At 53.8% G+C, this 16977-nt stretch overlaps 1 protein-coding gene across 1 annotated transcript in view; it reads left to right on the top strand.

Moving 5' to 3' along the window:
• COL22A1 (collagen type XXII alpha 1 chain) overlaps positions 1–16977 on the top strand; it is a 235160-nt gene that overhangs the window by 139764 nt on the left and 78419 nt on the right. Inside the window, exons 30-37 of the mRNA XM_034668525.1 lie at positions 1109–1306; positions 5481–5534; positions 5800–5853; positions 6581–6634; positions 7912–7965; positions 9518–9571; positions 11968–12072; positions 13232–13276. Of these exons, the coding sequence (XP_034524416.1) occupies positions 1109–1306; positions 5481–5534; positions 5800–5853; positions 6581–6634; positions 7912–7965; positions 9518–9571; positions 11968–12072; positions 13232–13276 (618 nt within the window). The remainder of the gene's footprint in view (positions 1–1108; positions 1307–5480; positions 5535–5799; positions 5854–6580; positions 6635–7911; positions 7966–9517; positions 9572–11967; positions 12073–13231; positions 13277–16977) is intronic.

Raw genomic sequence — 16977 nt, 5'->3', positions numbered from 1 at the left:
CATTCAAGAGTGGTGGGAGCTTTGTTAAGCCGTTTACCTGCCTCCAATTTTCTTATCCATGATGCAGGGAATACAGTTATTGTGAAGAATATGTGGGTTTATCCATATCAACAAGGACAAATAACCATGTATTTACTGATGATATTTGTATAATTCTTGTGCAAAACTGTGGCCTAATGTGTTTCTATATATTCATAATTATGTGGAAATATATAGAAAAATTTACTAAACTGAAAAACAGTGGTTTCTTCTGGAGAAGAGACCAGTACTGGGGGACATGGAAGGCAAGGTGTATTTGAAAAAGCTTGTTTCTGTCCTATTTTGACTTCATTGTGTTTTTGGACTAGAATCCATGATGTCCTTCGGCCCATTCACTTATTTTTTTGAGCACCTGCCGTGAGTCGGGCACTGGCAGGGTTGGGGAGACAGACTTCAGTCACTGGTGGCCCTGATGCACATACATGACAAATTCTAGTGAATGCCGGCAGAGGGAAGAGCAGGGTACAATCAGGGAGAATAACAAGGGGACCTAATTTATATTTGAGTGGTGGAGGGGAAGGGGGGTCTTTGCAGATGTGACATTGAACAAAGGCCTGAAGGATGGGCCACAGTCAGCCGGATAAAGGGAGGAGGAGAGCACATTGCTGGCTGAAGGAGCAGTAGGTGCAAACGTCCTGTGGTCCGAGAAGCCTTGAAGCCCGCAACACGCTAACCGCGGCGTGGACGTGGGGTGGGGCTGGAGGGCCATGCGGGGGCCTGCCCAAGGTGCTCTATGTGCCGGGATAAAGAGATTTGCATAAGTTGATTCTCCCTGCCCAGACGCCTCCCCTGGTTTCCTCCTCGCCTGCATCATTGCCAGCGGATGCTGGGGGTGGCGGACTCTGGGGAGGGGGGCGCTGGGTCCCAGGCTCTGATTACTTGCACAGCCTCTTCATTTCAGCTCACAGCACTCTGGGTAGAGGAGGGTTCTGCCCCACTTTACCGATGAGGGAATAGAAGCTGACAGGTGGTCACACAGTTTTAGGCAGGGGTGTGACTCCAGGGTCCCCTATCTACCCGCAGTGCTTTTCAGCCCTGCCATGACCACCACTCAGGGACTGGAGAGTAGTTGGTGATGGTGCCTGTCCACGCTAAAAGTCACTCCAGGGAGCCTGGGGCCCCCTTCTCCCACTCGATCCNGCCTGGGGCCCCCTTCTCCCACTCAATCTGTCTGTTAGAGGCAGGTTGTGACGGTCAAATCATGTTTTGCTCATTTCTGTGGTTTCCTTTTCAGACATCCCTGTTCACACCGCACCCGAGGATACCAGTAAGTAGCTGCAGCCCTTCGAGGCTGCAGGTGCTCCTCCCAGCCGGGCCCGCGATGCCCACATGCCCTGGGTCCTGACTCGGTCCCAGCACACGGAGCTGCCCCGTGGCTTCCAGATTTGTCCTGACAGCAGGGACGGGGGAGTGGGGACGGGCCCTGCAAGGACCTGGCTCCAGTGTCAGGCAGNGCTGCCCCGTGGCTTCCAGATTTGTCCTGACAGCAGGGACGGGGGAGTGGGGACGGGCCCTGCAAGGACCTGGCTCCAGAGTCAGGCAGGCAGTCCAGCGGCCTGGAGGTCCCCTCCTGCTGGCTGAGGGCAAGGGCCGGCCATGTCTTTGGGTGACCTTGGTTCTCCGCTGCACCGAAGCTGGGGGTCTCGAGGAGAACGGGGCTGTGTGCCGTGGTGGCCGACTGAAGAATCCCACACAGCATTACTGAGGATGTGGGCCGTGAAGGGGACCTGGAGACTGAAGTGCATTGGGGGAGCCCCAGACCTAGGAGAAGCTGTTCTGAGAGAGGACAGTGGAGAGCTGGCCAGCTTCGGGGGTGGCCAGTGGAGGGAGCGCTTGGGGCTTCTCGTAAAGCCTGAGCCTTGGCAGACAAGGGGGCTCACCATCACTGCAGCCGCTAGGAAGTTTTCCTCCCGTGTTGGCAAGAGGTGCTCGGGGAGGTAGGTGTTTCCAGGCTCTCCTCTGAGGCCAGAGGCACGTACTTGCTTGTCCCCTGTGCTCTCAGGACGGGGTTCTCCTGTTCCTGGGACTTTGCCCACTGCTCCGGGCCACACAGCTGTTGAGAGCCCGCTGACATCTATGTGTCCATCATTGCTTTCTCCTGGTGCTCAGTGTTCACTAGATGCACGTAAGAAGTTGCAGCAAATCCTGTATTTGATGGGAAAGGGAGGTAGGTGTTTCCAGGCTCTCCTCTGAGGCCAGAGGCACGTACTTGCTTGTCCCCTGTGCTCTCAGGACAGGGTTCTCCTGTTCCTGGGACTTTGCCCGCTGCTCCGGGCCACACAGCTGTGAGAGCCCGCTGACATCTATGTGTCCATCATTGCTTTCTCCTGGTGCTCAGTGTTCACTAGATGCATGTAAGAAGTTGCAGCAAATCCTGTATTTGATGGGAAAGTTGGGAGCAGGGGGATTGAGCCAGGGGCTGAGATCCTGGCAGAAGGAGAAGCACTTTGAGCTTCTCTGGAGGTGAGATGGGGAGGAGGAGTGGTGGACAGGGCGTCACTGGGCAGCGTGGACTTCCGAAGTTGTTGGGAGTTGCCTGTGGGGGAGAATAGATTTGGGGGTGGGAGCACAGCTTCTCTCCCTCCCTCGGGCCCACCCCGAGCCCCTTGAGCTGGAGACAAGGCTATAGGGCCAGCCTCTCCTTAAAGCAATTTCTCCATTAAAGAGATTTCCGAGACATTCCGGCTGGAAGACTCATGACAGGGGGCCGGGGCCTGCCAGGCCTCCCCTTTTCCCCCAATGCAGACACTTCCTGCAGGGTCTGAGATTTCTGGAAACCAGGAATCCACTTCAGGTTGCAAAGTGAGGAAATTGTGTCTATGGGGAAAAAAAGATTCATTGTGGATTATTGCATGTATCTCTCTGGACTGGTCTCGTCGCCATGGTAACTGTATTTTTATTGATGGTTTCAAGAAGTGTTGTTTGACATCTCCCAACTCTCCTGAGGCCCATTCCTTTGAGTCCCTGCACGGGGGGCGGGTGGCAAAGTTCGGGGCATAATGAAGCAAGGAAATAGAAGCGGGGAGGAGGGCTGGAAGGAAAAGCCCACCTCCCTCTGCCTGGAGATGGAGAAGTCTGCTGGGGCTGGCTGGGGACCATACCTGGGGAGGCCTTGAGGTGGTGTGCAGGTCTAGAGGGGGGAGCCAGTCCTTCGCTGGAGGAAGGAGGGACAGGCAGCCTGGGAAAATTGCAGCTAAGAACTCAAGAGGGTCTTTGTAACTGGGGGGGTGGGGTAGCAGGTGGTGCAGAAGCAGCCATCTAGGGAAGGGTCTGGGGTAGCCTTACTCTGCCCCCTCAGCCTGCAAAGGAGTCTTCAGTATGCTGACCCGTGCTGAGTTTGCGGAGATGACACTGAGCCCAGAGAGGGTGTTGGTGTGACTGATCTCACCAGTCGGGGGAGTCAGGAAGGGAAGCCAGTCACAGCCATGCATTCAGTGATTATTGATGAGCTATTAAGTGCCCCTGGAGTGAAGGCTCTGCCTCCCGACTGACTCCCAGGCCCGGGCTGGAAATGGCTGGAGCACCTTGCCTGTAAGCCCCCATGGGGTCCCTCCTCGGGCTTGGCCCGACCACTCCTGGGTCCTGAGCCTGTCTTCCTGCCACCTACAGTCCCTTCCCCCAGTGCATCACCTGAGATAACCCTGTTAGCTCTTTTGTCTTTATGAGTTGTATGGCCAGTGATTGGAGGACCAAAGGGTTTGGAAAATCCACACCATGGGAAGTTTTCTAGGAGGAACACATGCTGGGAGAAAGGTGTTGCTGTCCTGGTGAATGGAGCCGGAGTGTGTTCTGAGCTGGTTTGCGATAGAGACTCTAGAGGAAGGAGTGGGGTCACACCTGTGTTGGTGGCACGGGGCACTTTGCGAGAGCAATCTCAGGGAATCTTGGCCACAGCTCCCTGAGGTGGACCAGGCACGTTCCATGCCACACACGATGCAGAGAGAGAAAATCAGCCAGGGCCATGCAGACTAACCGGGGCATCCACCTGTCACTCGGGAGAGGAGGGCAGGAGGGAACCTCTGGGGCAAGGTCTCCAGAGTCTGCCTGTGCGAGGGGAGGGAAAGCAGCCTGTCTGCCAGTTTCTCTTGCCACTAGCCTGCCCCAGGCTCCCTAACTCACATGTTAAGAGTTTGCCTTCTAGATGCTTCCAGTGTCCTTTCCAGACCTCCAGGTCTCAGAAGCCTTTGCTTTCAAGCTCCCTGCCTATGCAGGCCTCCCTTCTCCACTCCAGGCAGCACTCATCCCATCTCTCCCGGGATCTTGCTATAGATGGGGAGCCCAGTGTCTCCCTAAGCCGCCCAGGGCACTCTCGGACAGCTCTAGGTCCTGCTTCTGTAGAAGGAGCCATGCACGGTCCTTCCGACGCACAGGCTTCGGTTGTTACTCTGCTCTCCCCAGAGAGCTCCACAGACGCCCCCCCCCACACTGTCCCCTTTGGGGCTCATCTCTGCCGCCGCTTCTCTGTGTCACTGAATCCTCATGCTGCGTGCAAGAGAGAGCACCTGTTCACTCGCAGATATGGTCACAGAGGACACTGTGGCTACATACTTCCCCCAAGTCATAGAGCCAGCACACTGGGGAAGCAGAGTTCTCTAGATCCAGTCCCTGTGATTCTAGAGCTGAGGGTGTTTTCACCATGGTCCGCTGTCTCCACCCCTCTCCCACAATGGCCCTTCAGCTCTTGAAAGATAGACGCCTGAGCCCTTCCAGGTCTGCCCCTGGTGGAGCCTCCTATCTGCCACTTTCTCCCTTCACGTGTGAAGAGCAAGGTGAGGCTGTCTTGTCCCGCCACCCTTCCTGGGAGGTGTGTTGGGAGTCCTGGATATGACACCAGCAGATGAAGAGAATGGCCTGTCTCCTTCTCCGTTAGATGATTCTATTCTGGGCAGTCCCATCTTGGAGCCCCTTTCCCTGTCTCTAGCCCTTCTCTTCTTTAGCAAAAGTTAGACACCCCACTCTGGCCAGTAAGAGTGTAACATTCAGTCCCGTCTGTCAGGTCCCTCAATCAAAGCCTCCTCCCCAGCTTCCCCATCAAGATAATGAAGGGGAGAGGCTTGGGGTCTGAGAGAAGTCTCTCCCCTCAACATTCCTCCCATCATTATTCATTGATGGTCTGTGCTTGCAGGGCTTGGGGCTGGAGGGGGTGGGAGTCAAACCCGAACCGTACAAAGAAGGGTAAAACTGCTGTGGGCCAGTCTGTGGAGGACAACGGCGCTGCCATGTGAGTCCCCGAGTTCGGGGTCAGCTTCCCTGAAGAAGTGATTCTTGGTCTTGGACTTGGAGGATGAGTAAGAATCATCAGAGTCCAAGTGGGGTCATAGGGGAGAGGACTCCAGGCAGAGGGAGCAGCCTTTGCTGATGGGTCATGGTGGGGGGGGGCAGTGTGGCTGATCTGTGCGCAGAGCAGGGCATGTCTGCTGTACTCTCTGCTTCTCCAACAGGGAGAACAAGGGCCAAAAGGAGAGAAGGGTGATCCCGGAGTGCCTGGGGAACCGGTGAGTGCCCTGCACCCCGCACCCATGCCTCTCAGCCTGTGCACTGGTTACAGGGCGTCCAAGGGCCACTTGGGGGCAGGTCTGAACTGTACAGTCCACACACAGGATCCCCACTAACTGAATGCAGCCCCTCCCACCTTCTCAGGACTCCGAGAATGTCCTCACTGTGGATCCCAAATCAGACCTGTTGCACGTGTCCTTGCCCCAACCCCTCTGCTAAGTGCTAGGGTGATGACCTGGTTCCTTGATGGTGGTTGCTTTGCAGGGATCCCAGGGCCATCCTGGAGAACTGGGGCCTCGGGGACCCACTGGAGCGCCGGTAAGAAACCCTCTCTCCACCTGTGTGCTCTGAGGTGCAGGAATCCCCACCAGCCCCCCTGTCCCTCCCTATCCCCCCTGGTCAGCTTACCTGGCATTTGGGGGCTGCCCACCAGGGGCGCTGCCACAGGTGTGGTGAGCCCAGTGCCCCGGGGCTGAAGGCCCTCATAAGGCACCCCAAAAACGCAGCCCTGGGGGTGGGTGCTGCCTCTGGACCCTTACATGAGGAAGCGATGCTGGGGCACCACGGGGAGGTTCAGATGCAAGAAACCCCTCCCTCCCGGCTCGGATTGGCAGCTCGCCTTTAAGTGACGCTGGTGCGGCTTCGCATTTCAATCCTGCTGTCATTTTTCTCTGCTTGGGCTTCTTAACTGTCTCTCTCAGGCCCCTTCTCTGGAGAGGTCCCTTTGCAGTGACCTGTGGGGGCTCAGATACCAGGGGGCCGCTGGCTGGCTCTGAGCACCTGGGCCACCTTGTCCCTGGGAGCCCCATTTACATGAAGTGTCAGCGCTGACACGTAACCCCCTGGGGTGGCAAGGAAGGGACAAGATAACAAGCAGAGCTCCACGGCCAAGGGGTTGTGATTTCCACATGCTTGGACCTCTGCTCCCTGTCCTGCAGTTTGCATCCACCTACTCTGATGAGTGGGCTGTCCCTGAGATGGCCCTGCATGGGGACGAGGACAGCTTCCCCAAGATGTCTCACCTCCCTCTTTGTGTCCCGGGCAGGGTGCCAAGGGACAAGAAGGCCCACGTGGGGTACCTGGAACAACCGGAAACCCTGTGAGTCCTCCCGCACCACGCGCCTCCGGGGGGGGCCTGCAGAGGGAGGCTGGGCTGGCCCTGCGCCCCTGGGCTCGCAGCTCGGGGCCGACGGGAGGGAAGGGCGGAGTGGTTGGTCAGGGCTGGGCGCCCCTGGAGCAGCGAGAACCAGGAGAGACATACGGGTCTCTGCAACATTCGCACATGTCCAACCCATGGACAGAGTCTCTTCCACACACACAGGGTGAGGCACACAGGGGCACACAAACACCCACTCACACATACACGTCCTCTAAAACCAGCATGCACACGTACTGTGATGCACACACGCCTGTAGAAGCTTCTAGCACACAGGTGCAGCTAGGGACATGAGCAGACAGGTGCCTTCATGCACGTGCCTTCTGAGCTCTCCGCTGCTGTGCCTTCCCTCCTGCGGGGCCGGAATCTCTGTGGGGTGGGCACTGGACCCCTGGGGCTGACGGAGTGACGTGTCATGATGTGGGGCCGCAGAGCTCAGGCTCGTGTGTGGCCCTGGTGGATTGAGGCCACCTCCACGCTGGCTGCTTCTGGGATGGTGGGTTAGAGGTCCCCCGCTGTAGGGCGCTTGCGCGCCCAGGCCAGCTGTGCGTATGGCTAAATGGGAATGAGGTCAGCCAAGGGCGGTGACTGATGTGGATGTCACGGGGCAGGGGCGGATGACAGGTTCCTCCCTGCTAATAGAGAGCGAGCCTCGGACAGAGGGCAGCCTGCAGGGCAATGAAGCCGAGTGCAGACATGGAGGCCTGGGAGAAACACGAGTAGCCTCCGGTCCATGGGGAGTTCCCTGTTTCCCATCCCCATAGTGTTGACCCCCATGCCTCCTCCCATGGAATCTTTGTGAACCATCAGTGTTGCGTTCAAGCCCACTTCTTCCAGGAAGCATTCCCTGATTCATCTGTCAAAGTCAACACACACGCAGGCATGCACACGCTCACACATGCACTTAAGTGTGCACGTGCGCACACACACACACACACACACCACCTCTGCGACCTCCATGCCTTGGTCTTAAGGAAACTCTGAGAGCCCTTCTGTCTTCCAGTCTCCCACGTGTGTGCCAGAATCCCACTCACTGGAGGTTTGGCCGGCTAGGCGCCCCCACATACACACGGGAGGAGGCCCACCTTGCCCGTGGGGGGAACGGCAGGTCAGAAGTAGCAAGTTACTGTGAATTGAGGAGAAGGCAGTTTTGGAGAGATACTGGGGTAACTACTGGTCATTGATACATTGGGCCTTTCTAAACTTCGGCTTCTGAATAGGGCAGTCCTGGAACTGTGGGCCCACCTGGTGCCAGCGGCCCCCCAGGAAGTGCGGTGAGTAACGGGGGGCAGGGGGCGGGGCACCAGTGCTGTGTGCAGATCTGCAACCCCCCCGGTTAACATGTTTGTTCTCCCTGCGGGGAGTGGGTGTAGGCATAGGCATCCTGGCTCCCATTTGACAGATGGGGAAATGGGCATCCCAGACAAGGACATCTAGAAAGTTCACCAGCTTAAGGCGCGAGGTCAGTCATCAGACCTCCGAGTGGGAAACAAAACTGTGAGAACTGCAGAAAACAGCAGAAAGCCTGTAAACGTGGGGGATGTTGGAGTCAGCCTCAGTTTACCTGTCAAAGAGACAGGACAAACCCAAAAGTTTACCTGTCGAAGAGACAGGACAAACCCAAAAGATTCATAGGGTCCCAACCCTTAGGGTCCCTGGATGCTGATCACGGCCCAGCTGCAGGCTTGTGGTGACACCCCTGCAGGCCACTCCCTGGGGCCTCAGCTTTTCCCTTCAAAAGGGAGAGAGCAGCATGCCTGACAGCCGCTAACGTCCCCCGCCGCCGACCCCGGCTCCCCTCCCTGGGCTGGCTGCTAGCTTTGAGAGCCATGGTCGATCGACACTGATTTCAGCTGAACATTCCGCCATAAACACCCAATGCCATTTAGTCCAGGGCAGCAGAGAATGGGTTGCCCTGAAGTAGACCGAGGTCAGTCCTGTTGGGTCGTCAGCCCGTGCGGATCACACAGCAGTTTGGAGGACAAGCACGGGGCACTCACACAGGCCAGCATCTGTTCCAAGCACTTTGCACGTGTTAATTCGTGAAATCCCCTCGACCCTGGGAGGCGATTATTCTCATTGCTTCTGTTTTACCCAAGTGGAAACACAAACGCAGGGTGACAGAGTCACGTCCTTAGTGGTCGCCAGAGATGGTGCCGGAACATGGCCTGTGTCATGTCACAGTGCCTGCCAACCCTGCGTTCCTGTGCCTGGGGGTTTTCTCTGGCTTTCAGAGACGGCACTGTCCAGCTGTAGGACACATGGTGATTAGTGCAAGCCTGGGCTGCCGGCCCCGTCACCCGGGCAGCCCCAGCGGGCGTGTCCTGCACCGGCTCTGAGAGCACCTGCAGGACTGGGCTCCAGCGGCACTCCTGTGTACTGCCTGCCACCCTCCCCCTTCTCACTGCTTTGTTTCCCTCCTGTGGTGTCCCTGGGCCACTCGTACCTCAGCCTGGTGTCCGAGTCAAGCCCCAGGTGATGCCAAGGTCACGGGCAGAGCAGTTCTCTGCTGTGGAGCCTGTGTTCCTAGGTCACCCTCGTCATCCCTGGTGTCCAGCGGAGGCCAGGCCCTGCCCTCTGAGAGCCACAACCCAGGGTGGGGTGGACCACCAGACAGGGCAGGCTCGGCACAGGGGTGTGTGTGCAGACTGGGAGGGGCCGCTTGGGCAGGTGGGGAGGAGAGGGCCACCCCCTGGGGAATAAGTCAGGGATGGGGAGCTTTTGGGGATGGATGGTAGCCTTGGTTATGAGGGCATATGATCGCCCTTCTCTGGGGGCCCCGGGCCATCTTGAACTTTACCATGTGCATAACCTGTCTTTTTTCAGGGCCTCCCTGGCATCAGAGGGCCTCCTGGGAAAGACGGGGAACGTGGAGAGAAGGTAAGACGTGGCTGCCGTTCTCAGCTTCTTGAGAAGGCCTGACTCCAAACCCTGCGCTCTCTCAGCTGGGTGCACCAGTGTACCCACCCCACGCCTCTGTGCACACCGAAGCCTTCCCCAGTTTGAGAAAGAGTTTCATTTATTAGAGGGATGAGAGACGTGGTGTCCCCACAGAACACCAACCGCAGAGGCAGAAGGGGCGGGGCCCCAGCCTTTCGAAATCCTGTTTCACCTACATTTTAGAAGGTGTCTCTGGGGTTTATTGCTGAGGGCCTGCTCCTGGCTTCCAGTGGGTAGAACCTGGTGTTCTGCCAACAATCTCATACTCGCAGGGCAGCGACCCTCCCACTGCAATCCCCCGAATGTGCCAGTGTGGAGATGCGTGATCTCGGGCTCCGTCTATGCACTGGGACTTTCTCGTCTGTAATGCGAGGACAATGACACGTTGGTGGCAGGTTGTAAAGATGAAGTGCAGAACCGACCCATTAGAGGGCTCAGCACAGGGCCAGGGAGGAGATCCACTGCCCCATCTCCCCCCTCAAGCAGTGTCCTATCACAGGACATCCTCCACCTGGCGGACGGCCCCTTTAAGCGCAAGGGCCTCAATGCCCTGATAGGAATCCCTTCAAGTCCACTTTAGCCGGAACCTTTTAAAGGAGAGATCATTTTGTCCTTTCTATTTTGGCAGAATTTAACAAGAATAGGTGGTACATTTGCATTTTGGCAGGGACACTGGATTTTAAAATACATGTCTCGGAGAAAAATTGTTTAGCGTGGAGGAAAACGCTTAGCCAACCTGTAGGACATATCTTGGGGTTTTTTGCAGTGTTGGTTGATGATAAGCCCAATAATAACCTTTATGTGGTGCCGGTGCTAATTTTTGTTTTGAAAGAAGATAATACCATCGTAGATTACGGTAATAAAAGTACAGTACCCAGATGAAGCCAGGGGAAGAAATAACCCCGGCCCATCTGCTGTGCCTTGATTATACCACGTCTGAAGATTGCACTCTATTCTGGACACACAGTAAGTAGGGCACTGACGACCTTAGAAGGGGGTGACCAAGAAGCTGGAGGTTTTGAGGTCCAGTTGAGAGCCAAGATGAGGAAATCAGTGAGCTGTTGGCACATCCACCGCTAGAGGGAGCCAGACACCTCTCCTTGGCTGTGCCGGTGCCAGGGCTGAGTTGGGAGGGGAACCCCAAGGTGCTCTGCAAAGTGGTCAGAAGCCCAGCTGCCAGGGCATGCACTTTCTCTCTTGCACGGTGTCCAGTGGCTGGCCTGAGGCTCCGGGAAGCCGATCCTGTCCTAGGCTTGCAGAGAGAGGCCCTTGCCTTGCCAGCCCTTGCCCCTTACCACGCCCTCTCCAGCAAGGAGTGTCTGCAGGCATTCACTCAGCCCCCAGGGAGCCCTACCCAGGAACAGGAGCCCCTGTGGCTCTGCAGCCAGGGCTGCCACAGGGGGCTCTAGATTTTGTGGTCCAAATGGCGAGCATTTGCCGAGAGCAGGCTCCAAGCCCATCTCCCTCCCTCCTCAGGTCCTGGAAGCTTTCTGTCTCTGGTCTCTGTCTCCTCCTCCCACTTCAGAGCCCTGAGCTGTGTTCCTATTGCTGAGGGCCTACACTGTGAAGAGGGGTTAGATTCTGTCCAGGGAACTCCAACGTTGAGTGTCGCATGTCTGGAAGATTTCAGAAAGGGCACTTTTGGCTGAATGTAAAGAAACAGTGCTTAACGGGGCTGCCTGATAAAGGAATAAGGCTTGGGAAGGTGGTGAGCTCTCTGCTCTTGGAGGAATTCAAGCAGAAATGGGCAGACCTCCCACAAGAGATGTACCTGATGCTTCCTGAACTGGGTAGAGGACTGGACTATAAAAGTGCTAATGTCCTCCCATTCCCAAGTTCCACCTCGCATCAGCTCACCAGGTCTGCAGTGACAAAGATACTCACTGGGTGACTTAACAGAAGTCCTAAATCCAGGTGCCAGCAGGGCTGTTTCCTCCCAAGGACCATGAGGGAAGCGTCTTGTCCAGAACCCTCTCGTTGGCTTATTGATGGGTGCCTTCCCTGTGTCTTCACACTGGCTTCCCTCTGTGCTCACCTGTGTCCAGATTTCCCCTTCTTACAAGGACATTGGTCATATTGGATTAGGGGCCACCCTCCTCCATATGACCTCAACCTAACAACGAATTGCATCTGCAAAGGTCCTGTTTCTCAACTGAGGTCTGGGGAATTAGGACTTCAGCATACACATTTGTGGGAACCCAATCCAACTTATTATATACATTGTGTAGAACAGAGCATCACTAGGAAGCCTAGTGACCCCCTTTAGGCTAGCTCACCATTGAGAAGCTTACCTTCTGCGTATCACTGATCCTGGAAACTGTCCCTTTTCTTTCCAGGGAACGGCAGGTGAAGAAGGGAGTCCAGGACCAGCTGGTCCCAGGGGTGATCCCGGGACTCCCGGGCTCCCTGGAACACCTGGACAGGGAAAGGATGGAGAGCCAGTGAGTATTAGGTCGACAGGTTTCTGTGTCCGTTCGATCAGGCTACAAATCGAAAGAAAAAAAAAAAAGGGAAAGGAAAAAAGAGAGAGACTGTCTGGCCTCCCAAGGATTAAGTGAGAGAATATGCATAAATCCATACAATGTGGCCCTCAGTGAGCATTTATTATGTTAACTACGGTATCAGGCACTAAGCACCATACGTTTAATCTCACAGCTACCTTGAGAAGTGAGTCCTTTTTTTTGGTCCATTCAGCTGACTATAACAAAATATCGTATATGAGTGGCTTTAAACAACGGAAACTTAGTTCTCACAGTTGTGGAGGCTGGAAGTCCAAGTTCAGGGTGAACACATGGTCAGGTTCAGGTGAAGGCCCCATTTTGGGTTACAGAATGCCCACTTCTTGCATGGCCTCACATGATAGAAGGGATGAGAGGTCTCTCTGGAGCCTCTCTTGCAAGGACAGGAATCCCGTTCATGAAGGCCCCACCTCCTAATACCTTCACTTGGGCCTTAGGATTTAACACATGGATCTGGGAGGGAATCAAGCATTCAGACCAAGGCAGTATTATCAACCCCATATTACTGATGGAGAATATGAGGTTCAGGGAGGTGAATCACTTGCCAAAGTCACAGAGTTTGGCTGTGAACCCACAAGGGACCGGCCCTTCCCTTCTTCCTTCACTTTCAGCCAATACATCCAAATATAGAATTGTGATTTTTTAAAAATCTGGCCGTGTGTCTGCATCAAGCAAAGCCCTTCAGCATGGAATTGAAGACTTTTCTCATTGGTTCCCCCAGGTATTGATATCATGGGAAATGAGAAAGATACCAGGCTTTGGAATCCATGAGCTCTCCTTTGAAGGCTGGCCCTCCCGTACTTGCGGGTGCCTATAGAAAAAGATCTTAAGTGGGAAAGCAAGCTAAGAGAGACAGGAATTTGCTCAGGGTCACACAGAGGTGGTAGGTGGCCGAGGCAGAATTCACACACAAGGGACTTGTAGCTCAAACACTGTACTTTCTTTTGTAAACAACAGGCCACAGTGAGACCCTTGTCGTTCTCGGGCCCACAGCATAGGGCGCACACAGCTTGGCTGGTGGTGGATGGGTAAAGGCTCATTCGTGGTCTCATCGTTGTCCTTGTATCCTTCATTTCCCCAGGGGCTTCGTGGGCCACCTGGATTACCTGGACCTCTAGGAATCAAGGTGAGTGTGTATCCAAGCAAATCGTGATGTCGTGCGCCGCCTGACAAAGGGCCCGGGCCCAGTTCTACTGTAGTGTCTCTGGCTACCTCAGTCCACTTCCCCGTTCCTCAGTTTATCACATTCCGCTTAACTAAAGACTCTAGGGCTCTTGAACCGTGATACTGGTGATACTGATGTCCTTGCCACTCAGTTGGTGCCTAATAAATGCTTGCTGGTGGATAAAGTTGCAGAAGACACTGTTCTTCAACTGGCAGAGCAATAGATCTAAGCAGTTTTGCATTTTAAGTCTAATCATGGTTACAGATGATCCCCAATCTTTAAATGCTTCATTCACAAACTTTATGTGTCATTCGCAGTAAGACTACTGGGAGTCGCGGTGGGTGGGAGCTGGGGCCCACACAGCCATTCAGGGACGCACGCTCCTCAGTCCAGTGACTGTCCCACTATCTGGGACCCGAGTCTGGTACCAATCCTTGGTATGCAATGAGGGAAAGACAGTGGACAGACTCAGTGGGCCAGACGTGGAGGTGGTAATTCATTTTCCCCAACCTCTCAACACTGACAGCAGGGGAAACTGGATTTGTGGGCTAGCTGTGTGCTCAGGGGGAAAGGGGAAATCTCTTGTAAATACCAGTCATCTCACCCTCAATTCACTTGCAACCATAACTCAGAAAACCTGACTTGGCCCAGGAGGAACTGTTCTTTTTTTTTTTTTTTTTTTTTTAAGATTTAAAAAAAGTTACTCATTTGCGAGAGAGAGAAAGAGAGAGAGAGAGAGAGAGAGAGTGCACAAGCAGGGAGGAGGGTCAGAGGGAGAGAAGCAGACTCCCCGCTGAGCAGGGAGCATGACCCAGGGCTTGATCCCAGGTCCCTGAGATCATGACCTAAGCCAAAGGCAGACCCTTAACTGACTGAGCCACCCAGGCGCCCCCAGGAGGGACTGTTCTTAGGAGAGCTTTCCTGAGTGAATAAGGACACTTCCCTGAAGTGTTCTTTACATTGAGTCAGTCACTCACTGACTCGTTTATGCTCCGATCACCAGCAAGGGCATTTATGACAACATCTGCTGCCCATCCACTGGGCTGTCAAGTGTCAGATCTTGAGGTAGGCCTTGGGACAACACTGATGTATGTGACATGTTCCCAGCCCTCCAACAGCTCAGGAACCAGAGGGGAAAGCAATAAATGAGTAGGCAGAAGCAGACAAGTGCTAGGGTAGGGGGAAGCTTGAGGCAGAAGAAAGCTCGGAGGAGGCTCCCCAGCCCAGCCTGGTTTGACTGTGGAAGGCTTCTTGGAGGAGGTGATGTTTGTCCTGATTTTACAGTGCATGTAGCAGTTGGCAAGGGAAGAAGTGAGGATGGAGTTCTCCCCTGGGGTACTAACATGCGAGGAGACACTGAGGCAGGACGTGGAATGTGTTCACAGATGAGCACATGCTGTGAGCGCGCCCACATCCAGTGAAACGTGATTTGACCAACTCAGAGTCTTGAGCTGGAGAATGTGGGTCAGTCTGTCCATGACGGACATTGGAATGTTTATATATTTTTTTGCTTTAATTTAACATCCATATTCAAAATCGCATTAAAATGTATCACTATATTACTTTTTGCCCACTTGCGTGTATTTATGAAAACAAATTTTAAAAATTCTTGGGGGCCTTCAGTGCCATTGCCTGCCACCCCCAGGGCCACTTTCTGGGTCAGCCAGGACTTTCTACAGCGCATGCCCAACCCTCCCAGCTGTGTGAGTTAGGAGACGGTGCTTCTGGAAGCCATAGATGCTGCAATTACCAGAAGCTTTATCCCAAACCCCAGATCCCCATCCACTTAATAGTAGGAGAGTTGTTCCTTTTTATGCTAGAGCTGTATCTTTGGGATTTCAACAACATAACCACAGACTGTGTTGCTTTTTGAAATGGTACGTAAGAGGCTCGTTGACAGTAAGATCCAGGATAAGAAGTCTGAGGCCTCGGGAATGCTCGCTGCTTTCTACATCAAACTTCTCTGCTTCCTGGTTTTCCCCCGTTCAGGCAGCTCGCCTCTGTAAGCCTCCTAAGCTTGCATTGATTGAGGTCTTGGTCACTCATGTGAATGCCTGGTAGTGATTTTGTTGTTCACAGTCCAAGTCAAAAGAAACAGGAGGGTTCTCAGAGTGATCTGAGCAAATACATGACCACTTTCTATTTTCTGAAGAAAAAAAAAAACCCTTAGAGAAACTTTTCCTGCATTTGGGGGCATATAAAATAGCCCCACATGCTTGGAGCAGTGGGCATGCGTGGAGAGGAGCAGGAGGCAGGATACAGACTGTGGAGGACTTCATGGCCTTCACTGCCAGCCCGAGGCCGGTCTCTGAGGCCCTCTGTGATGCGGTGAGCCCCATGTGTCATCAGCGGCACTCCTGTGCTCTTGCTTTCCTCCCCAATGGGGAGCCTCCAGCCTCTTAGAAGAAAGGAAGGCAAGGGCACCAGAAATGCCTTAAGATGCCCTTTCCCTGTGATAACTATTTATGAGTTCAATAAATTCAACTCTCAGGCAGAGTTTGGGGGAAAATCATTGATATGATACAAATAAGAATAGTTGCCTAACTTATGGTGTCCTGGGTCTGTGTGTAATAAATGTTAGTGGTCCTTATGAGATCACCCTACGAAGTCAGCTTTAGGGTTGCAGCTAGGGGATGGGGATCGAGAGAGCCCTTATCCACCCCCCAGGCATATTAGAGACAGGAGGGAAGAGAGCCTTGACCTGGGGCCCAACTGACCCACTAGTGTCCACTGCAGGGGACCCGGGGGTGGTTAGTCATGCTGTCCTTTAGGCCAAATGTTCCTTCTTATTTAAAATGCGAGGCATGGCAACAGATGACCCATTCCAGCGCTGATACTGTATACATTTATAAGTTAGAATGTGGTTTAGAAATAAAGATTTCCATAGTTAACTGGCATTGGAAAGGTAAGTTTGAATTCAAGGGGGTCTTTAGTTGAAGGGAGGGACAGAAAGAAACCAGAGAAGGGCTGAGAGCCCTACCCCTGTGCTGTCCATGGTGCTGAAGGGAATCCCCTGGAATAGAAAACCACAGGAAGGTTTTCATTGGCACCCCCCACTTCCTAATTACTTACAACTGCAGGAAGGTTCTTAAAGACACCGTTCCTTTCTTTGTGTGGCATTTGTTTCCAGCAAAATGAACAGGCTTTGCCTTCGTACAGAACTGGGTTAGGATCCCAGCTCAGCGACCTACAGGATAGATGACTTGAAGCAAGTGGTTTAGTCTGTCTGAGACCCTCTGTCCTTTTCTGTTTAAATGAGTAAAGCATATTTAACTCCTGAAGGGCTCCCATGGAAAGAAATGATGTCATTCTCCTTCCACGACCCACACTTACTCACATTACTTCCCTGGACGCTGTTGGACTGGCCCAGAATGTCTTACAGCCAAAATATTTTCTTGAGTCAGTATCACAGATTCTAGCTCACTTGCCCTTTTTTTTCTTAATCTTGAGCCTTTCTCCTTTTGCTGATGGTTCATTAAAATCTTTTTCTCTTTTCTTGGGGCTATTTGCTAAAATTCTCAGCCCATTAAACTGTGAAGTGTTGTTGCTTTGGGAAAATGTTAGCATCACAATGGGCCATAAACACAGGAAAGGAGCCAGGCCTGGCTACCTTGCTGAAGAGAACAATCAGAGACTCAAATTCCAGGCTGGGCTGAATGCTC

The sequence above is a fragment of the Ailuropoda melanoleuca genome, chromosome 9 (genome assembly GCF_002007445.2).
Source record: "Ailuropoda melanoleuca isolate Jingjing chromosome 9, ASM200744v2, whole genome shotgun sequence".
Lineage (NCBI taxonomy): Eukaryota > Metazoa > Chordata > Mammalia > Carnivora > Ursidae > Ailuropoda > Ailuropoda melanoleuca.
The sequence above is the reverse complement of the archived record's forward strand: the minus strand, read 5'-3'. Positions and strand labels throughout refer to the sequence as shown.